The 23702-nt window shown below is 44.0% G+C and overlaps 1 protein-coding gene across 2 annotated transcripts in view; it reads right to left on the bottom strand.

The window, feature by feature from the left end:
• Positions 1–23702, bottom strand: part of LOC144125236 (ecto-NOX disulfide-thiol exchanger 2) — a 34428-nt gene that overhangs the window by 9288 nt on the left and 1438 nt on the right. For both annotated transcript variants that reach the window (XR_013313353.1, XM_077658455.1), the window contains exons 3-9: positions 20320–20492; positions 19046–19181; positions 16722–16928; positions 13065–13298; positions 11795–12007; positions 6772–6878; positions 3231–3351 (exon numbers count right to left, since the gene is read on the bottom strand). Coding sequence is in view for 1 of the 2 variants with exons in the window: in XM_077658455.1 (XP_077514581.1) it covers positions 3231–3351; positions 6772–6878; positions 11795–12007; positions 13065–13298; positions 16722–16928; positions 19046–19181; positions 20320–20492 (1191 nt within the window). In the remaining variant the exon portion in view is untranslated. The remainder of the gene's footprint in view (positions 1–3230; positions 3352–6771; positions 6879–11794; positions 12008–13064; positions 13299–16721; positions 16929–19045; positions 19182–20319; positions 20493–23702) is intronic.

Consider the following 23702-nt stretch of genomic DNA (forward strand, 5'->3'; position numbering starts at 1 on the left):
ATTTGGGTTTGACTGTATTAGAGGTTTAAATTATCCAACATCTAATATTGACACATGCATCCGTCAGCATTTTGCACAGACCACAAGTGCACGCGACCATGAGGCAAGGAAGCTAAAGTATAACGCTCTTCAGCTGCCTCCCAGACGTTTGCTCTCTGAAGTCTAACATCACTCTGTACTCTTTAACCTGCGACTGACCTTTTCGACACATAAAAACCTTGAAGGGTGGCGTTGAAAATAAAATGGCCAATAATCCTTGGGTCTTCAATCGTCTCGCAGCAAAAAAAAATGAGTGAAATATGATGTATAAATTAAATAGAGAAAAAAGTTTTCTTTATGTGTGGTGACAGGAAACTGCGAGCGAATCATGCTTCTGATGGTCCCAGCATATCGCGAATTTTGTGGCGTTCCGGTTATGTGTCAGCATAAAGAGGAAAGATCAGAGCTTCCGCTGGTCACAGTAACACTTTTCTCTGGCCAAAAGAAAAACAATTGAGGCGCTAAACGAGTAAAACGAGGGAATAAACTTTAAGGTTGATTTTCCCAGCTTTCACTTTTTCTTAACTGCCAGCACACATTCGTTTGGCATTTTATAACGAATGACAGTGCACTAAATAGAACTGCAATAAAGCTCTCAGTTTCTTTTATGTATACGTGGAATAGTTTTAGGAAGAGATTTTAAAAAATGTTTTTGTGTAGATATGCACGCTGGAGTTTAACTTTTATTTTCATAAGTAACTGGGCACGTAAGAAAAGAACTGATAGCTGAAAAAGAACAGAAGGCAGCTTTGTAAATATGCTGACATGCATAAGTTGTGCACTTTCTCCTTAACCTTTCACTTGTCCCAAATTGGAACATATGAAACTCAATTTTTCTAACTTCCCTTCAAATTACACCCATCTTTGGAATTTTATGCAAAGCATACTAGCCGCACAACCGAGCTCTTCCTTGCTGCGCCGCGCGCGGCCCCGTAACTACCACTTGACCTACATCGGCGCACCACGTGATATGACGTCACAACAGCTGTGAAAGCTGGGGCTCAACTCGTGCGCTCGCTTGCGGATGCGCAGCCTCCGCCGGTGGCCTAACTCCCGCTCCTACCGCTAGGAGATACTGACGTCACGCAATTGTATAAAAGGCGACGCACTCGTTGAGTCAGTTGAGCAGCGAGATGTCGGCCAGGGAGAGGGCGGCTGGCCAGACCGCAAAGCGCAAGTTACAAAGAGCCACGGAAACGGGAGAAGAACGAGAAGTACAGCTTGCCAAGCGACGTCTGCTTCGCATCCTAGGCTTAACCATAAGCTAAGCCAGGCCATTTTTTTGTTTTCACATACTGCATGGTGATTGCTGAAAACATCGCAACTATAATATTTATTATCGACTCATTTAAAAACTTTGAATTGTTACTAGTAAAAGGAGATATATTGGGCATCCTCACAGATGAGTGTTCATGGAGCCCTTTTGCAAGAAAAAAAAATGTTGAACAAAACAACAAAAGTAACGACAAACAGCAATTTTCTTAAAGAAAAATAAACAACAAAAGCCCATGTGTCTTTCCCTGGCAGTGAATTTAATGCAAACGTTCCTTTTTTGGAACATTGGCATTTGACAGCAGAAAAATTTAAAGACTGGCAATACTACTATTCTAGTCTCCCACATTATGCCGCCTGGCGTAAACACAGTCCCATTCTGTCTACCAGATGTGCCGGCACAGATTTGAGGATGCTATCGGGCAGCACGTTCCTAGGCAGTGTCCCGAGCACATGTTACATATGTTGGACCTGCCGCACGTTTTTGGGTCTTCAGGCTCTCACCTCATGGCTAGGTGTGGCGTCCGAGAGGTTTGAAACGTTTTGGGGTATGATCTCAAAAAAACGTGTTCTCCCAACCACTTGTCCCAACCTGATGGCACCCCCCTGGTCACACACACCCCACCTGAAGACAATCAAGGCAGCACGAGGCACGTGCAGAAGGTGGCGGTCCCATGATCAAGGAACGGAGCCATGCGTGGGTTGTCATGAGACGTGCGTATCATAGCTATGCTCTAACAACTATTGGTCACGAAATGCTTTCCTGCCTACCCAGCTTTTGAAGCACTGAATGCAATGCAGCTCGCATGGTGAAAGAAAATATTATTCAAGGTTTTGGTTATAGTGTGCTATCTATAATTTGCGAAGACAATGCAGACAGCTTATTGGGTTGTGTTTAGATAACAAAAAGAAGAAAAAATCTGCACTGCAAAGGACATAAAAGCTGTTTCAGATGAGATAAGAATTCTGTATATGAAAAACCACAATGTTCTAAAAATGGAACATGATAAAAACATGCTTACTCATGGTAAATAAGGTTTTTTTTTTTTTCATGGTTATATTAAAAAGCGTATGTGAATTCTCAATAGGAATTTTCACCTTTGAAACATTGCTTCTTAGTACAGCCTTTAAAAGGTTCATTACTTCAAGCCCTGCAGATGGCATTTTGAAGGTGTGAATTGTAATTGCACTACAACTATAAAAACTAGCTTAAAATAAAATGCTATTCTGAAATCTACGTAAAAAGTCACATAACTGTGCCAAATTTGGTTACATACATTTCATGCATAAATAACAAAAATTCCCGCTTCCTTCCTTAAACATTTCAACAACAACGTAATCTTCACAAGTGACTTAGTTTTGGCTATTGTACTCAACTTTTTTCTTCCCACACAGCATTTCAAGATTTTCCTGCCTGACATAGTGACAGGAAGAAAGTAAAAGTCATCGAACGCAATGACGTCTTAGTCACGACATAAAATGCTACCGTGCGACAACTGGCCATTACCTCTTATGACTTCAAGACTGTAAGCTTGGAGTTGCCGGTTAGTTCCGTAGCAGGGAATTGCTCTTCACGCTTCAGTATCTAACTTAACCATATTTAGACAAGCCAAAATTATGCAGATACATAGCTCCAGTCACCCTCATGGCACAAGCAGGTACCTGCAGGTGCAGGTTTTTCATCCTCGCAAAAGAAAGCAAAACACGTTAACCGACTGCGTAGTCGATTTCAATTAATCACTCTCATGATGATGAACTGTATACAAGGAGGACTGGGCAAGATATTAAGATTTACCAGAATTGAGAGGAAGTGCAAATTACAAAAGTCTGAGTCACTACAAGAAAACTGGAAGCACAACTCTGCATCTCAGTTGTGCAGGCGAAATTGAAAGAAAAGAAGTTTCAAAAACACGTCTCACCCAGGCCAGTCTCCGAAATCTTGGAGACTTTAGCAGGAGGTGGTTCATCCTCATCACTCAGATCCATTTCGTCTTCCTGGCGCTTGTCTAACACATCAGCCAGGTGGGCAGACTTGATCTCCTGCAAAGGCAGAGCCACGAATAATTTAGGACCATGCCATTTTCAACACCATGGCCACTTTTCTCACACAAATTGACCTAGCAGCATACTTTTAAACTAAGCGCAATACCTTCTACACTATGACAAAGTATCTGCACGCATCAGAAAAACCACAAGTCATGAAGTTTCCCTAAGATGCATGTAACAGGGGCCCCTAAAAAAAAAATTTGTTAACAATGGTTGACAACAATCATGTTATACAATAAACTTCTCTTCATAAGCACCTTTCATTCTCTTCAAATTGACATAATATACTACATAAGAAGAATTACCTGAGCTTGAACACATTCAGCTACAACAGAACTTGCCTCACCAATGCAGACTTGTGCTCATGCTGAGAATCAAAACGTGTTTACAAAAGTGCTTTAGTTTTTCTTTGTGGTATGTGATCACCAAGACATAGTGGTGCTAAAAAGTGCAGGTTGCTTCAATTCACATTACTAAACCAAGTTTTAGCACCACCATCATGACAGCTCATGCTTTTACAAACTGGCTGTCATGATATGTAGCACAATCGTGCTGAAGATACTATACTGCAAAAAATTCTAACATGCACAGAGCAAACTTCAGTACTATCCAGAACACAGCTAATTCAAGCGCAGGCTAGAGCTGATAGTTTGATTTCACTAACAACAAACCTGATGACCATAGCTGCCTAATTCTTCTGCAATCCAAAGCCACCTTCAGCACTAAATTAGCGGTTCAACAAAAATCTCTGAAGACAACGACGGGCAACAGTGTCCCCGGACAACAAGCAGACTGAACTGTGAACTAGGCCAGTGTATTGCTTTGGCTTCTCAGAGTCAACTCACTAACAGGATATATTCCCATGTCTTCACATGAGGGCGCTAACTTCTTTCATCCATCTACAGTTGCAAATAGCAGCAGACAACTACTCATGGAAAATAAACTCAGCAAACAGCTCAGCCATGGTACTAGATCCAATCAAAAGTGACGCACGTACTTGCTTTGCAAAATTTAGACACAAAAGAGGAAATTATTTGGGTAAACACATCCTAATAATTTTGAGTACACTCGCATCTTCCGGTACGGCAACATGACTCGTATGATATTCTCACTTTAAGGCACACCTTCAAAGGTTTGTGGGAAAAAACCTGGAGCTCTCGAAAAAAAAAAAAAAGACATTAATACTAAGTCAATTATACTAGACCTACACGTGAACCGCTCGGAGCCCACCATGCTGTCTGGCACTGCAAAACGGCCTTTACAACTAACAAGCCAGGCAGCCTTCAATTACTTGCACGCAGTGAGGTTAGAAAGAACTGTTAAAACCACTGCACAGCTTACTGAGTTTGCCATGCTCCCATGCATAAACACCAAGTGAACAAGAAACAAGCCTCTCGTGTAGACCTGAGAGTCAAACCGATGTGCGATGTTGAGCAGTGCAGAAGATATCCATTTATGTACATTAAAGCAGAGATGTGCAAAAGGCAAACGGTTGAAACTTACCTGACATTGCTAAGTGTTAAGGCAATGGCGAAGAAGTTAGGACGTCAGGCTTTTGCACTTAGTGCAGACGTATGAACAGAAACAGACACAAAGCCCTCAAAGCCAGACAGCAACATGTCAGCAAGCAGGGATGAATAAAAAGAAAAGCATATCTCAAGCCCATTACGCTTAGCATTAAAGACATGATTTGCAACACCATAAGGGTTAATATATTTCAGATAAGCACCACGTTGTCTGCACATCAGCAGACCACTTTATGCCACGGAGATCATTAAAGCATAGACCATACACCTCAGCATTTCGACAGTGCTTTGTCAGGCCAAGAAAGCGAGTATGGTGCCTCAAGAACATGGGCTCACAGCTCAATATGGCTATCTCAGCTATTATATTGCAAGGACTACAGCTATTATATTGCAAAGACTATAACTATTTAAACTTCTTAACAAACAAAACCTTGTAACGAGTTAATCCCTTTACAAGTTTCCATGATTTGTAATTACCATGCTGGCATGCATCTTAGTTTCGTTCAGCACACTACTGAGCAGGCTATGTCATGAAAATTTCCTTGAGTCTAAAAAACAGATTTATTTAACAAATAACACAAATAGGGGATCATACAGCTCAATTCTGATCAAAATGTGCTTCTTCAAGGTCCCTTCTTCAAGGGCACAACAACCTTTTGAGAGAAAGTTACTGAACATGCCATTTAATGTGAATGCTTTCATATTATCCTGAACGCATAGGCTGCACCTCAAACTTTTTCTTTGCCAATCACAAGGAAACAATCTCATTTCCGCGGCGGTCGAATTTCAATGAAGGCGAAATTCTAGAGGCCCATGTACTGTGCGATGTCAGTGCACGTTAAAGAACCTCAAGTGGTCGAAAATTCCGGAGCCCTTCACTACGGCATCTCTCATAGCCCAAGTAACTTTGGGACGCTAAACCCCCTAAAACCAATCTCATTAGGAAGTTAGAAGTAAAAGTACTTCAGTCTGAAAGTCCCTCAGATTTCAGCTGTACAGCCAGCCCTCAGTTAGCGTCAGAAAAACAAAAAGAACCAATGAGTGAGAGGAAAAGTATGCAAACATCACTCTGAAGCTACTTAAGCATGTGAACGGAGGCGTGACAGTACACATTCATTAAGATGAACGCCAATCTGAATTCAGCTGCCAAAGATGGCATGACAGGGCAGTGTTTTCCAACCTTAAGTATCTGCAATGAAATCGCACTGTTCCTAATCTTCAAATGCAACACTAGTGTTTGGTTTAAAAGCAGTAAAGTGGCCACATGAGAATCCCAGACAGCGTGGCTTGGTGTGAACAGTACAGTAATACTGTAGTGAGATACAACTCAGGGACGAAGCAGCTTTTTCCCATCAAAGGACCCCTTTCCAGCCAACAGTGTCAGCCGATTCTCATGACCCTGCTAGCGTGACGATGGAGGGAGTGACACGACAATTCAAGGAGGGGACTGTCTCTTTTCATCTGCCACTCCCTGCATAGTCACGCTAGCAGGGGCATAAGAATCGGCCGACGCCACAGGCCGGAAGGGGTACCTTTGATGGGGAAAAGCAACTTCACTCTTTAGTTGTATTTGACTACAATACACTTGATATGAGTGAAATACTATGGTAAACAAGGAAAAGTGCAGATTACATGCTGCATGCGTGCGCACATGCATGCATACTCATGCAAGTGCATATGCCTAAGCAGGTCATGCAAGCATCTCCTGACTGACTTGATTTCAAATATCCTCTCTGTTTCCCTTCAACTCTCAGTCCTGAAACCGTTTTTTTTTTTTCTGCTCTCTTTTAAAGCACACTCCAATGCCCTTCAACCGCATATCACCGCCCCACCAACACAAGCAACAGTGTTTTCACATTTGCGACACAGCTGTTCACATGCAGCTTACCTCGGACTGCTTGCGCCAGGACTCAATGTTCTTGCGCTGGGCCTTGGTGAAATGGTCCCAGACCTTCTGGTGACTGGCCACAGCAAATACCTTCTCAATCTGGCCCACTAAGCACCAGCCGGTCATGTGATGGGGCAGGTTTGATAGTGGCGACCACAGTCGGAAAGGAAGGTAGGTATGTGGAATGGGGGGTGGGGATTACACCATGAGCGGTGGAGATGGGGGGAAAATAGTGTGAGAGGGAAGAAAGAAGAGGTATCCAGTGGATCAGAGAGAGAGAGAAAGAAAGAAATAGACCAAGCATGAGAGGATGACAGGAGGGTGTCACTTACCAAATGGTACCACACAAGCTATGGAAGTGCAGAACAGGCACAAATGCTGGTCAATATACAGGGTGTTTCACTTAAGACTTTACACAATTTTTAAAAATAGGCTTTTTGAGTTAGAAGTGCGCATTTTTCGGCATAGCATTATCAGCGGTGTAGTACATCAGAATACAGCTAAGACGCTCAAACTAGCAGGCTGGTTAACTAATATCGAATAGTTAACTTTTAACTATTACTGTTATGCTTATTAATTATTGAGAGGCGTGTAGTCCATGGTAAGCATTATCCAGATCAGCTTTTAGAATTTCAAAAACATGGTTACCCTCAACGCTGAGGCCCAACAAATTTTGTCTATTCAGAGGAGTTACGTGCACTGGAGAGGTTGCTTTGGCTGCAAGCTTCTCAAAAGCGCATGTATTTTGGCGCGATGTAGTAGCGAAAATTCGTTGGGCCACAGCACTGAGGGTAACTGCGTTTTCAAAACTCTAAAAACTGATATGGATATTATTTACTGTGGGTTACACGCCTCTATATAATTAAGGAGCCTAATAGTAATAGTTAAAAAGTTAACTATTCAATACTAGTTAACCATGCCTTCTAGCTAGCACGTCTTAGCTGTATTCTGATGTGCTACACTACGCTGACAATGCAATCACGAAAAAAGCGCTCTTATAAAACTCAAAAAGCCTATTTTTAAATGTGGTGTAAAGTCTTAGGTGAAACACCCTGTAGTTCTCCGAAATTCGCACCTGCACGTGTCAGATGCGTTACATTTTGCTTGAACCTAAAGGGAAAGTGCACCAAGAAACTTTTCTAGAATGGACTTTTAGTCAAAAATAAAATTAAAATAACTACTGATAAGAGATTCAAGGCCATCGCATAGGCCACAGTAAACTTATATGATCTGTTGGCCACGTGTGTGTGTGCACATGCATCTTAAACTGAACTGGTGAGACAGTCTCCAGAAAAGAGGGCTATGAATAAGGCCCCTAGTTTCCAGCAATTCCGAGACACCCTGAAAAGTCACGGATTTTAGCATTTTTCACGGAAATGTGCGTTAATATCCACACACTCTTTTTTTGATGATATTGTGTTTGTCAAGGCCGGTAAGAGTAATAGAATGAGAGGAATGTGATTAACTTAATCGCCTGTATTCGCTTGAAACATGGTAACGAATGAAGTTCTGCTGGTGCTTTGACATGCTTGCTCCCCTATCTGCTCAAGCAACTAGTGCTTCAAGCGCTGCAAAATAATTAGACTGTGGGAGAAAAGCGCAACTGGAAGTTGAGTGCTAAAACTTGCTAGTCAGGTCCTGGTTGCGCTGCAGGATGAACAAGACCAGCACATCAATGTGATGTGCGTGATGACAGCAGGCATGGAACTGCTCCCGAGCCGTTGCGGAAGTCAGAACATAAAATTTTTCAAGGCACTTGTGCATGAATTCACGTTGACGATGGCTTCTTAAAGTTACCAACTTTGTCAGTGTTGTTACATTAAGTGGAAAAACCCGCATTAACAAACAACAGTGCCATGTGGGTGGGGACAGTCTGTTAGCAGACAGTGTTATGCTATACAAATAACAAACTGTGTTTGACAAGGACGTGGAGCCTCTCACTCTGCACCAGCATATCGAAGGTCACAAAGCAATGCCAACTATACTATTCTCTCATTATACCCCTGGTTTCTGCACTTAATTTTCCCCTGTGACCAAATGTATCTCCCCTCCATAGCCAGCCAAATGTGCCATATGTTTCAAGGATGTGGACCTTTTCAGTTAAACCAAATTGCAAAAAATTAAATGCACATATTTTCACCTATGTTTTTCAGTTTAAGCCAGAAAACCTAACCTCTAGATACAACGTATGATGAATGAAAGTAGGCAAGGATGCATACTTGAAAGCAAAAACTTTATTTTTTAGACCTCAGAATTGAAGCGAGTTGGAAACACCAACGAGTACAAGGCACAGACTATTGTTTCAGAGTAACTGCAGTAAATCTGCCATTGCTGCCAGCAACAACTGCCAATACTGCAATTTGCTGCAGAATGATGAGCAATGTTTGCAGTGGTAACATGTTCACAACCTCAGCAGCTCTGAAGTCACATGGATCCTTGATTAAACAGGAAAAAGTAATTTATAAAATAGAGAGAAAACTGCAGACAATCAGCTGATATGAGGTGCGAATGAGAGCAGCAGCTCTGCCTTGACATTTGGTTTTGAGAGAGGCTCTTAAGTTGTGCTTCTGAGAGGTGTTTTTCAGACGTGGTTCTCGTGCTGCTGCGTCACTGCAAGTCCTCTGCTCGGTGCATCGAGCTCACTGTTCCCAGTCCCGGGACGACATTCAATGACTCCAAAAGGGGAGTGGGAGTGTGTCTTCTCGACTGCTATACCAGACTAGCGCAGGAATGTATACATCTTTCCTGTCCTACTACCCTCCTCCTCACAATGCTAAGGGCTTCTGAGCTCTGGTGCCCAAACGCTACCAAGCCTTTCTTCTTGTAAGCTCTTCTTCTCGCAGTCTTATAGCACTGAAAAAATGGTGCACTTTCCCCATAAGCAGGTGACCTGACTAAGTACAGCACATGTACCCAGAAGTATGCACAAGATCTATGGCTGCAAAATGCATGTGCTTGGGCCACTTCCTCCTCCACTAGTGTTATCTCGTACGACAAAGTGCTGCACACACACACACATCGGCACTTACCTTGAGCTGTGGCCTGGAGACATGCCGCCGAGCTGTGCTACTGAGTAACGTATTGTCATTTGACTTACTTACAAACGGACCTGGGCAGAACTGAACGCATGCGATGCAGTTTAAAGGAACACTGAAGACAGCTCCATCGAATTATTGTCCTCTGTAAAAATTGACTCTCTTGCTGGCTCACTCTGGCTATGTTGACACTTGACCGGCAGCAAAATTCCCAATTATCACTGAGAAAATTTTATTTAGAAACCTTCCCACCAATCGATTCAAGCTCGTAATGCCCTTACCAAAAAAGACGGGTCGCCGCCATTTTTTAAAACTTTTTTAACTTAAACAAATGGGCAGAGCCTCTCAAAAACTGGCCTATAGGCTCATTGGGGTGTCCCTCCCCATGGTAATCTTTAGGAAAAGGCGAAAGATAAGAGTAAAGCCTCCCGGAAAAAAGTTGCAGGGGACACAAGCTCCGCCTTAAGGGTGTGGCACGAGAGCTAAGTTTAATCCCCATATATGCAGAATTGGTCATTCTCTGCTTAACATTCATAGATCTCTGGGAGTCCTCGTACCACTCCTGGCGTAGTGGCGCAGCGGTTAAGCGATGCACCATTGCCCTGCGATGGAAGGTGCTCCCAATGGTAGGACTTGCGCAATCCAGGTCACTCTTCCTGGGCAACGTCTCGCAACTAGTCATTAATTTAACTGCCACCTGCCATGGTGCGCAGTTTGCTCACAATCCGGTGGGCAGGTTGTGATGAAGCCACAGGATTGCGTGACCTAGGTGGCTCACCTGCCTCCTAGGTTGCTTCTCTGGGGATTTTTCATGAATTTTTCACTCGCAGTCAACGACGCCGACATCGGATTTTCTGCGACACGAGCTCCTTAAGGCTAGCGTGTTAAGACTGGTGTCGGCCATGCATTTTACTTGTGAAATCAACTAGTGATGGCACAGTGATGCACAGCGTGTTTCGTTTGCGGTCTTTTCCGGCTTATAAAAGCTCAATTTTCATTTAGAGTGGTCTCTTTGTGATTAGAATGCGGTAACCTATTGATACAGGCCAACTTCTATATGTCCTCAGTGCCCCTTTAAGCAACGACATTCTTAAGCACTGCGATAAACTTTCAGAGACACTTCACACTCTTACCTCGCCTCATCAGGAACATGATAAAATTAAATGCTGTTTTAGAATGGCAAAGCCATGGGTAAGTGCACAATTAAAAATATTCTAGCTTCAGGGCAAACCCTATCCCAAGCCAATTTTCAAACCTGCAGTATACTCCACCTGCAATGTCAAACGAGCTGTGGTAATGGTAAACAAATCAGTCTTTTTTTGGGAGGTCAGCATGCTCCATTCATGCTCCCCAGCACCCCAAACAATTATTCCTACGGGATTTGTTTTTTTTTTTACACCTGTCAACAACAATTAACAAAGAAATCATAAGCTGACATGACCGTGAAGGGTGCTTTCCTAGAGATTAAATCATGGCCCACAGGCTTACACTAGTACTTCTGCCAGCAGGTGCACACTGAAAATTTGCACAACTGAAATTGAACAAACCAAAAAATACGGCTTTGGTAAGAGAATAGAGCCTACGAAAAGCACTGCTGGTGAATGTTACCAAATGCAACGTGTCCAGTAAGCTTAACAGCACATCCATATTTTGCCCCAGAAGTGATGTTAGAACATTTTCCGATCTGGGCATGCCAGCTGATGAAGCACTCATGCTTCATAAGAAACTAGGTGTTTGACATTAAAAGCAAATATTATCTCAAGGTGCAAATAACTAACATTTGAAATCTGCCTGGTGTCAAGCAAACACTGTTTAGAAGTGCATGCACTTGGATTTCTCCCACTTCATTTGGTTCTCTGTTCCAGCCAACGGGTGCACACGGAAGGTAATGTCCCCATAAGTGACGGTTCCAGACCACGGCCAAAGGCCCCTCGGGTGGATGCCATGAGCCAACGAACATCGAGAAACAAACAAGGTGGCATACTCACATTGGACGAGGATTCCCTGCAGCCTCTGGGCAAACAAGATGCGGGCCTTGTCCAGGGCCTCTTGGTGATCCTTCTTCTCCTGGAGCAGGCGGCGGATGTGGCCATTGGCTGTCTGCAGCATCGAGTAGAAGTGGCCCGCATTGCGCTTGGTGCACTCCCCTCGGTCCAGCCACACTGTCAGCACTTGCACCGCCTTCTGAAAGGATTCGTCCCCTGCACACAGCAAGCGCAGGAAGCTGTTTGCCTGCTGGGCTTCAAGAAGGGCTGTCACCTTTGGAAAAGTGCAAGACAGAGGTCAGCAGTGAGAAGCGACACCACAACTGCAGAACAGCACTTGCGCTGTCTGCTGTATTGCATCAAATATGCTTGATTACCAACAGCTGATCTTTACGCAACACCTGAAAACCTGAAATGCTAGCGACGTCAGGAAACAAATTTCAAACGAAGGCAAGCAAACTCTGAAGTCTGTTCCTGAGGCCGTCAGTTGCAAGAAATTAAGGTTTTAAGCAGCGCTGCAGGGCCAATAGCCTGCACAGTAGAAGAGTGATGCATTTTGTTTAGGCATGAAGAAGCATAGCTAATGAATTTCTAGTAAAAAGACAACAATGGCATCAGATATAAAATAGCAAAGCCTCTTAGCAGAAGACGAAATGACGCTACACCAGAGGCTTCAAAGCATGTCATCAATGCAAGCTCTTTTGCAGCTGAAATCCTGGCTTTTTTATTCAAGGGTTTCAAGTAGAAAAATGCGTTACTAAATTTTTCCAGCTCTCCATCTGCACTGGCAGGGCACAAACGGATGTTCATAATCAGGAGTTTGGCAGAATTCCACCATGTCAGGAAACAAGTTAGCAGTCGGCGTGAGCACTGCATGGCGACTGGAAAGCTACAGCAATTGACCCCATCGCTGGTTCCGGGGCACTATCAACCCAGTGGGCACAACTTGGCACTCGGCAGTTCGGTATATCCATATTATGGCAAGCCGCCTTCAATATATAAATTAAGAAATGCACGTGTTAGTTGAAAACATTTAGGAACAGTTTGATACGGCCAATAATTCATATATCCATGTTCGTCATATAGAGGTTCGATTGCTGTCTTCCCATTTCTCAGTAAAAATCGATTCTATGACTCTTTTACGGTTATGTTGTTTGTTCAGTAGCAAAATTTGCATTCATTATTGACAAACTTGCATTTAAAAATAAACAATTTTTTCTTCCCAACTTGATTTAAACTCCAGGTACCAAAACTAATAAAGGCAGTGCCTTACCCTTCAGACGTTCGGTGAGCTGTTGGGCCTCATGGTCTGAGTAGTGGACAACAGGTGGTGGAGAGGGTGGCCGCAGTCGTTCACGGTCAAGCCGCTCACGATGGCGCAGCTCACGCTGCATGGCCCTCTGGCGGCACTCCCACTCGTACTGGTCATCCCGGGCCTGTGCAAAATCCACGTGCAGCCTCCCTGTCTGGCTCGCTTCCTCCTGGTCCCGGATCTTCATGCGGTACCCTGGGCATGGGGGCAAACAAACAATAGGGCACACAAACAAAGGGGGCAACAAACAAAAGAAAGAAGAAGGCTCACAGACAAGGTAGAACATACAAAAGGGAATCGCACAAACAAGACAAGAAAGAGGTCACATAAACAAAAGAAACGAGGACACACAAGCATGAAAAACAAGAGGGAGCACAAACAAGGTGGCACACAAAGAAGGTGACACACAGACAGGAGGAAACCCAAACAAGGTAACACATAAACAAATGAAACAAGAGGGCACTCAAGCCAAGCAGCACAGAAACAAAAGAAACAACAGGTAACACAAACAAGAGGGCTACAAGAGGGGAGCACACAAACATAGGGTCAGCACAGTCAGCAGCCCGCATTTAAGTCCTGGTAGAGCCAGCAGGCACAGTTCTACCATGACCACATATGGCTAGTGAGAGCATGTTTATGGGTTCAGCTCCAGTTACAGCAACTGCATTTCAGTGAAGATTAAATTCAAGAACACTGCTGTGCTAACAATTTAATGCATGTTAGAAAACCCTACAAAGTTTAAATTAACCCGAAGCTCTCCACAATGGCATGCCTCAAGGCCTGAAGTGCTGTTCTGGCATGTAAGAGCTTGTTAACCTATTCTCCCAAATGCTCCAAGACTCGCGGCAAGTCCCACAGCACATGCTACCAGAAAGCAGTATCACAGTACCACAATCAGAAAACAAACAGTCCTTTAAACCAAGGAAAGCACACTGGGTACTGCAACAGCAGAAAAATGCTTACGTTAAAGGGCCCCAGAAAGGGGCTGTCAATAAAGCTGCGATATGCCTGGGATGTTAAAGGACGCTGCTTCATAATTATCCTCCAGCAAGAATTTTTTTAATGCGTTTTGTGGAAGCTGAGTTACATGGAGACAAAATTTGAACTTCTGCTCTTCGCGCCTTTCCCTCTCCTCTCGCACGCCGAAACGGCGGCGCTCCTCCACCGGCCTCACCCATTTGGCCCCTCCTACCTCCGCTGGCTTTAGCGTGAGAGCGCGGCACCGCGCGTCGCCACGAGGTGCGAAAGCAGGAATTTTAAAAAATGCAACGTAAATTTCCCGCTCATTTTTGAGGTCTCGTACGTGACATGGATGCTCGGTGGCCTGTACTCTACATAGTGCAAGCATTTGAAAGCCAAGCTCAAACACCCCTCTCTGTGGCCCTTTAAGGTTTGAGCATCAGGAATCGAAAGAAAGAGAAAAAACTGTGCTACTATTCTGCAAGGACCAACGACACTAGCTCATCATGTTGATTCCTGATTATTTAGAATGTGAGGCAGTGCAAGACAAGATAAGCAAGTTAACAGGATGACGCACATCTGTGGTGCTATTATTGGGAAAAAAAAAAGGAAGTGTGTTAGCCATACCATAACTGCCTATCTCTGGGCTAGCATCTAAACATAAGCCAGCAAGTGGAAGGTGTTCCCCACTCTCCTTGCCGAAAGAGTGGGTAAGCGTGGCATATGTAGTTTAACATCCTGAAGCTGCATATGGGCTACGAAAGACACCATGAAGAGGGTTCTGGATTTATTTTGACCACCTGGGGTTTTTTAAGCTGCACTAACATTGTACAGCACAGGGGAATTTTTGCATTTCACCTTCACTGAAATGTGGCGACCGTGGCCGGGATGCCGAGATTTGATCCCACAAGTATGTGGTCAGCATCCAAACACTGTAGACACTGAGTTACAACTGTGGGTCAAAACAGGAAAACGATCAAGAGAGAGAGAGATAAAAAGAATGCACAGGAAAAGAAGGCAAAATTTAAAGAGCTATTTAGAGCATGCCATTCTGTAAAGAAAGTATGAAATGAACAGCAGTGGTGGATTATTGTTACACTTATAGGTACCTATGTGCGTAACAGCATACAACTTATCCTCGAAAGAGTTAACCAACATTGCTCCAGAAGTCATTCTGGTAAAGAGTTCAGTTAAGGAGCTGCTCATTTGCCCTTCATATTTTGTGTGCCAAGTTGCCACAGCAAGCTTCACTTTACCGGGGCCCGAGTTTCACCAACTCAACGACTGCCATCCATTTACGAAATATCTGTCTTACAAGCCAGCTAGACTAACTTTACTGTAGCCAGTCAGTCCAGAATTTACAAGGAAGAATCCTCTGTTCGCTTAACTGACAGTCTATTCACAGCAAACATACATATCAAGGTTCTTGTGCAGCCCTTAGCAACATCTAACATAAAACAGCAGCCTAAGCTGGAATTACTGCTCATGCACAGAACTCCGCACTAAGTAATCATAAGCTCAAACTTACAGCATGTTCCAGTCACATGCTCCAGGTTTCATGTCACGACTGTGAAGCAATGTGTTGGCTTACTAGCCAGTATGTACAGGCACAATGTCATTAACGGCCCTTCCTTTCTTTCTATCCCACCAACACAAAAAATTCACAATATATTTAGAACTGACTATGGTGAAATTTGCCTGGCCGATGGGCTCCAAAAGAAAAAACTTGCTCGCAGCACACATATTTGTGACCCCAATGTATATGAAGGCATTACTCCAACCACATTTACCTTTCATGTCATGTTACCTAAAATTGTCAAATGCCACAAAACTACAAAAATATGCCAGGAGCATTAAAAATAGTGCAACACTTAATAGAAAAGAACACAGTTGTACTCACCACAGCACTACGCAAGTAAGCAATGTTATAAGAAACTTACAGAAACTTACACAACAACGAAGGAAAAGAAACTATAAGCAAGTGCCCACTGGTAGGCTACATATAAGCAAAGTCACAATAACTGAAGAAAAAAAAGTTGGCTGCGCACATGACAGTCGTGCGCCATTGTGCAATGCCTGGAACCATGCAGATGAACAAGCATGCTGCACCTCATGAAATCTATTTCAGAGGCAAATCCTGGGAACCAACCAACTAGCAGCTTTGGCAGCAAATAAAAGAGCATAGTGCATAAAAGGGCTTCAGCAGAGGTTGGCTTGCAACTACTGACTGCTCTGCTATCATATTCACTTTTCTGCTTCCTGCATGCACGCAGGAAGCAAGTTGTAACCAGTTATAATTAACACTTCGTGCACGGTACCACGTGCCTTAGTGCGGTAAAAGATTACAGCATCACTAAGTCACTCTAGACTAACCCTAAAGCCAAGTAATGAGTAAGAGGCTGATACAGGTTCTGGCAGTGACTGCTGCAAATCAGTAATTATGCAAAGGTTCTACTTACTACTAGTGAAATATTGAAGCACGAAGTTTGATTTCATTTTACACTCCTCATGCTGACGTTAACTGCTGAATTTTGTGGCTACTATACACAAAAGACAGTTTGTGAAGGTCTTTTACCAACTTCAACAGCTTGGCTATCTCACAGGCTACCTCTCAGGCTGGGAAAGGAAACACAATGCAGACGTGTGGATGTCACTGACCGGACAGGCCTATGGCACGATCCACCTGCTCCTCCGTCTCAAAACGAATATGGCAAAAGTTCTTCTTGCCCATGCGAACAGCAGTGAGGGTGCCACAGTGCTGGAACACCTCCCGCACCAGGTCCTCAGTGACGCTCTCAGGGAGGCCACCCACAAACACGGTGCGACAACCAGGTGGCCGTTCTCGGGTGGCTGGCGGTGGCATGTCTGCAGCATGGTGTGCACACCAATGAATTAGTGTGACAGCAACAATGATCGCAAAGTAGTAGATAAGCGGACACAAGGCGTGCATAAAATTATGACCCAAGGTATCGATGGTGTATGTTATATGACAAGTAAGTTGATTTAAACAATGCCTTCTCGATTTAAATGCAAGCCACGTCAGTCTGTTTTGGCAAATCGAACACTCCCCTACTACCCCTTCTTACGCTCTCGCATCTGCCAGCCTTCGTATCTCCTCTGCATGTGTAGTGAGAGGGTGACAGCACCCAATGACCCAATGATGCCACCCAATGCAATGGCATGGCACGGGAAATAGGCAAATTTTGTAGCGATAACTACATTACGCTAGCACTTCGAGCCTTCAGTGTGGCACCTCTTGAGCTGCGTGGCCGCCCTTGAGCACTGTGGCAGCGCTGTGGCTGGTCACGTGGTTGGTCACGTGGTGCGGAGTAGCTGCTGGCGGCGAAACCGAGTGGGGGGGTGAATGGAGAGGGAGAGAGAGTGAATCCACGTCCAGGGACGAAGATGAAGAAGGAACGCCCAGCGAAATGGGGTGGCAAAAGAGTGACTTTGCAATTTGACTGAGCGAGTTCCACTCTGCCAGCTGTAGCTATCGCATCACTCCAGATTTAACCAGAGCTAGACCGCAGCCATTTTTTGTTCTCTTTTCCTCCACAATGCGGCACTTTATACAAGAGCTATCACCAGCCACACTAGCAGCTCATGCACAGACACAAGCCATAGCTCCTCATTAGTAGCATCACATCGCAGCAAGAAAACAGAAAGAGCTGTCCAAAAAGAATTTTTTGCAGAGCAAACGATGTGGCTTGCATTTAAATAAAAAAGGCATTGGCTTTGACAACTTGTTGGGTGCCACAGTGAACATGCTAATAATACACAGTGCTAATAGTACTGGTGTGTGGATCCATACCGGTACCTACAAAACCAGATGATATACAGTCGGGGACAAAAGTCTGGAGACCCCATGTTCCTCAAACGAAGCCAATAGCTCTGCTATTAGCCGGCGGCTGGAGACCCCACTTGTGGAGGTGAATGTCAAAATTTTGTTCTTTCATCTCCACAAGTGCGGTCTCTAGCCGCTGGCTAATAACAGAACTATCGGCTTCGTTTCAGGAACACGTGGTCTCCAGACTTTTGTCCCCAACTGTACATTCCGCACAGTTCTCAAATAAATACACGATAAAATACAAAGTTACAGCCATTCTGATAAACCATTTCTTTCTAAAGAGCTACCATATACAGAGCTCCCATATAAACAGAATCTCTACCCTGGTATTTGTAAAGCCTGACTGGTTACACTAGGACCAAACAAAAACAGGCATTTCAACATGGCCATGTAAGCTACAGAACAAATTGGAATCTAGAGCAAAGCCTATATCTTTTATCTCTGGGGGGCTGCTATTGGGTTTCGGAGGAGCAAAAAAGCTGCATAGGCACGTTTTTAGGCCATATTTTGGGTATCACCAACGCTACTCAAATAGATAATAGACTCAAACACTGTGCACCTTACCGCTACTGCCTGCAAGTAAAATGGAACTCTGCTCTTGAAGACTAACAGTTCAGAAGAGAGGGGGAAGCGGTGCTCACTACTGGTCACTGGGGATGTTGGCTTGGAAACCGAACTGTCAGGCTACTCCAGGTGAGGACAATTAACATGATATGAAAGGCATTTGTACACAGCTCATGAACAAAGACATGTATACAAACATAACATTTTAGAGTGAAGCTCTTAGGCACCTGTTTCTGCGTTTCGCGGCGCAGTCGGCGTAACACGACACCTGACAGGTTACATGTGTAGGCGTGTGACAGGTGGCGTATTGGCAGTTAGTAGCAGAGCGAGACGCCCCCTGCCACGGCGAGAGTGGAGGAGTGGACACCCAGAAGGCGGCTGCCACAAGAAGATACCAGAATGTGGCTAACAGTGTAGCACACCACCTGCCAGCAGTGGCAGGCGGCGTGTGAACAGCAGCGCTAAAATTTCGCATTATTGACTATCGTATTTTTACAAAGTTCGTACAAGTCTCATGTTAGTGAGGAATCTCAACAAGGCATTTGTCGCATGCGTCAAAACGTGCACTCACTTGGTTTTGGGGGATAAAGGACACAGTTTGGAAACCGCAGGAGTTCCTTTACGGGCGTGTTGGCAGTCAGAATGCTTGTTGGAAGTATTCCAGGCCCAATGTCAGGGGGTGGCCCCAGAAAACCAAATTGTGGACACTGTGCGAAATTTATATTTTGTATGACGCATGTATTCATTCTGCTTTTGGCATAAGGTATTTAATCACATGTGGTATAACACTGTGTTTCACTGCTTTTAGGCACTGTTAATGCTCAACACTGATTTTAATGTTGCATGTTTCTCAGAGAAATAGAAGTCAAAAAGTAAGTGTAGGCACAAGTGTGATGCATAAAAATTCTCACTAATTAAATTCATTTGCAGAAACATGATATACAGAATACTCCAGAGGAGTGCCAGGAATAGGACTCACTCACAGCACCCACAGCAAAATTCTTTCTAGGCCCCGTTAACCGTACTCCACAGACAATTGAGGAACAAAGATGGAGATCTTACAAAGCCAACAGTGGCTTAATGACACAGCCACAGGCAGCTGTTATGATGATCATACACATAATGAAGGACTCACAAACCAGCAAACCAGAAAATGCGGCAACGACCAGGTTTCAATGATTACTAACACTTGAAACCTTCCTCTTGGTGACACCAAATGAAAAAATTAACATAAGTAAGCCACGCCTGCTGGCTGCCCACAACAATAAAATTGCTGGACATGAAGGGATGCAGTCATGCATGAATACTGAAGAAACATGTGCAGGCTCCGAAGCATCAATTCCATTATCCTACGACTCGGACTGCATTTTTTTTCATTTCCAATATAACACCTGATCAGACGAAATTTCACCGAACTCTTAGCTATGTAATATTTATCCCTCTAGTATGTTCAAATTGCTTGTGCACTGGTAAACAGGAGGCTGTTATATCACACCAATACAGATATATTGTGGCCAGAAAAGTTTATACAGGGCACAACGCATTGAAAGATTCAAATTTCTGGTGGTCTTAGAGCATAGCCTGAAAGGAGGCACAGGTTAAGAAGAAAGGCTAGCCTGTAACTGAGGTGCATGCACACCCTTAAGGTTGCACATGCAAATGCCTTTCAATTTCAGGATGAGAGCATTCCCTACAAGGAAGTTCAGTTTCTTTAAGGCTACCACATGTCATAAACTTTTGTAGTCAGGTGTACCTGCACGCACAAAAACAAGTACCAGAAAACAAGCAGCGTGGGCCCTTGCAGTTCTGAAAAAGACATCAAAAACCCAAGGTTTCAGTTTGTACCTGGCTGTAGCTGGAAACAACACCCATGAGAGCAGGATCACCAGGCAGTCCAATGAATGGGGGCACACCCCATGGGGTAGGACTACCCATGAGGCCAGCCAGGGAGGGAAGGCCAGCCGCACCTTCAGCCAGCCCAGCAGCAAAGCTTCCAAATGACGCACCCACTGGACGCCCTACAGGAAGACGCACAAAGGCTCCCTTATATCCCACCTAACTCCCTTACAGCACACCTAGCTCCCTTATATCCCACATAACCTAAGGCGCCAGCTGCCAACCCCAAAGAACTCCCCAATGTTATATATACGTTATTCATTCTCTCCAGCAGCAGGGCCTGTACAAACACCACTACTACCATGTCCCCATCCAATAGGTGCACAGACACAAGGGTCTGAAAAGGAATTGAAGAAAATGCATACACTCCCCCACACCAGGCCCTCTCAATCCTTGGCCAAACCAATCAATTACAACAGGAGGTACTCTGTATGTAATCCATCAAATTGCTTTGTTTCACATGCAAGCGAATAAGCGACTGAGCGGCGCGCCACAGCGGAAATTTCCAACTTGTTAGAGCCTTGCCGCTCATCACCGCGACGACTCAAAATAAGTTTTTCCGCCACAGCGGTAGGATTCGCTAGCATTTTCTCTTGCATGTGAAACAGGCTTAAGGCAATATCCATTGACACTCGTTTCTGTAGGTGACATGCACACAACCATTTCAACAGAAGAGCGACATCCGATGCACGTGCGCCACTCTGCTATCTCTGCTTCTCTTCTCAGCTCACTTTCCACCTCACCCTTCACACCTTCCACGTTAGCCACCTTCTGGGTTGTTCCCGTGGCAAGCACCCTCAGGCTGCGAATTTGTCCACCTACGTCAGAGCCTCCTCTGCCCATGGTAGCCACTCTCTGGATTCTTCCCATGGCAGTCACCTTATAGCATCTCTCTCCTCTCCCGTACAGGCGGAGAGGGGGATTTCCCCCTCTCCACTTCTGTCACATGCCAACCTTGGCAGGTGGTTCTCGGAGGCTTCAGAGAACACCCGACGCCAGACAGTTTTTCCCCACATGAGCGGTCTAATGCTATCGCATTAAATTTGATTCTCTGGCCTTTTCTGGCAATGTGGATGCCTGTCCAGTAGCTGAAGACATATTTATTGCCAAAAAAATTGGATTTAAAAAATTTTCCGCCACTTCTTTCAAACCTGTGATGTCCATAGCATAAAACGACTCCATTGTGCCAGTTTAGAAACAAATGGCAGCATCGCCCAGCCCCAGAGATCTATGCACAAATATCTACATGACGCATCACACTGCCATAACAGCTGTATTTCATTTTTTGACCGTATCTAGCTTATAAAAGCTCTGTTTTAGTGAAAGCATTGTCTTTGTGATTAAAATGTGGTAACCTATTTATACAGGCAACTTCAATTTGCCCTCTGTGTCTTTTCAAGGGACTAGCAGTTATCTGCTCTTCCCATTACATACCAGGCCCATGTCCATTTCCTCTTCTAGAGTTCAGCTAGGATACCATTACCTTGCATTTGTTATCTAACCCACCTTGCTATCTTCTTGTCTCTTGCACATCAGCTGCTAACTGGAGATCATTGAGAAAGACTCATTTTGCAGTGGACACAGCCTGGTTGATGATGACAATAATGATGATAAGTTAACTCTAGCGAACGTGTTGACATACACTGTGGCCATTCTACTCAAAGACATAAGTTACGAATTTATCCCTGCATGATGTGCCCCTTCATTAGTACTGCAGCTGATGACGTCACTTGTACACAGTCACGTTAACTGCTTCAGTTATACAGTTATTCATGTAAACTGCTTCAGTTATCCATAGCATTTTATGCACCAAATGCTGTACAGAGCACAGGGGCCAGAAACACACAAGCATAATGTTATAGCGGGGCAGACTAAAGTGTCAAGCAACCCTGAGCAGCTGTCTCTGCACAGTACATCACATTATTTTCACTTATTAACACTTAAAGGGCCCTATGTTGGGGGTAACAGGCTTAGGTAATTACAATCATCACATTATTTTCACTTATTAACACTTAAAGGGCCCTATGTTGGGGGTAACAGGCTTAGGTAATTACAATCAAGATAATAAAATGAGAAAGCAAAACTAAATACAAAAAGTTGCATAAAATTCACATAAACATGTCACGTAAATTAAGCCAGTTCACAGCTTGCTTGCATCAAGCGTGATATCTGAGAGTTTTTGATGAACTGAGTACATCATTGCAAAGCGCCAACTGACAGATGGTAGCAGGATCGCATGGACAGACTACACGATTGTGCAGTTATTAAGCACCGCAAGTAGGTACAGTTAAAATTACCATTTATTCACTCATTGTTAGACATAATCATGTAGTTGCAGCAGATACAATGCTAGTCTCATTTCAGCAGTACAATGCCTTTTCTTTTGACTCTCCACACATCGAACTCTGTCCAGGTAGCTAATCTTCAAGTGCTAGCACTTACGTTGACTGAATTAGCTCTACATAAAAAAATAATGCTCTCAAATCTAAAGTTTAAGAGCGCACTTCAGTCCAATCACATTCGTATACCACAAGCACCGTAGCTTTACCACTCTGCGCTACTAGCTTTGGCTCACTTATGACACGCCGAAAACATGTTTACTTCCACACAGATTTGTTTTTTCATCTGTGATCACATCAAGACAAAGTGCAGCTGACACTTTGAAAACCAGCAACGGTTGCTGCCATCACATTTGACAATGAATATAACAGCCAGCAGTGGTCTGCAGTCAAGCACCCATGCGAACGCGGATGCTGCCACTGGTGGTGCTTCAACCACAGTGCACTGAGCCCTCTACGTGTTGCACAGTCCCAATATTGGTACATGCTCAGTGTTTGAGTGTGGTAATTTAGGCCTGTAGATGAGAGATGTTGATGCTTCACTCAATTGATACACTAGCATGAAAAGACGGACAAAATTATGGCTATCTGCTTCAGAAATTAAACACGAAAATGCCAGCTAGACGGCTTCTTTTATTTATTTCATACTGCAAATCATATTACAGATCCATGAGTAACAAGCAAAAAATGAACAACTAAAAGCAAACATGTATACCATCACTATGCACTGCCAATCACTGTGTCGGTGAATTTCACTGTTAGGGTATGTGGGATGAAGGAAAATTTAAATCTGCCAGATTGAGAAACGTATGGGGCAAGTGAACCGGGATGATGGTGATGTGCGAAGCTTGCAACTAAAAATAGGGTACAGGATCAAGTGCCAATTTGTTGCTTACAAGCAAAGAAAGAAATTTTTAACAAATATTTTTCTTCTTGTTTCAAGGGGTTGGATACTGTCAGATTTCATTAGCTCAGATGAAGAATCAAAGAGTG

The sequence above is a fragment of the Amblyomma americanum genome, chromosome 3, assembly GCF_052857255.1.
Source record: "Amblyomma americanum isolate KBUSLIRL-KWMA chromosome 3, ASM5285725v1, whole genome shotgun sequence".
NCBI lineage: Eukaryota > Metazoa > Arthropoda > Arachnida > Ixodida > Ixodidae > Amblyomma > Amblyomma americanum.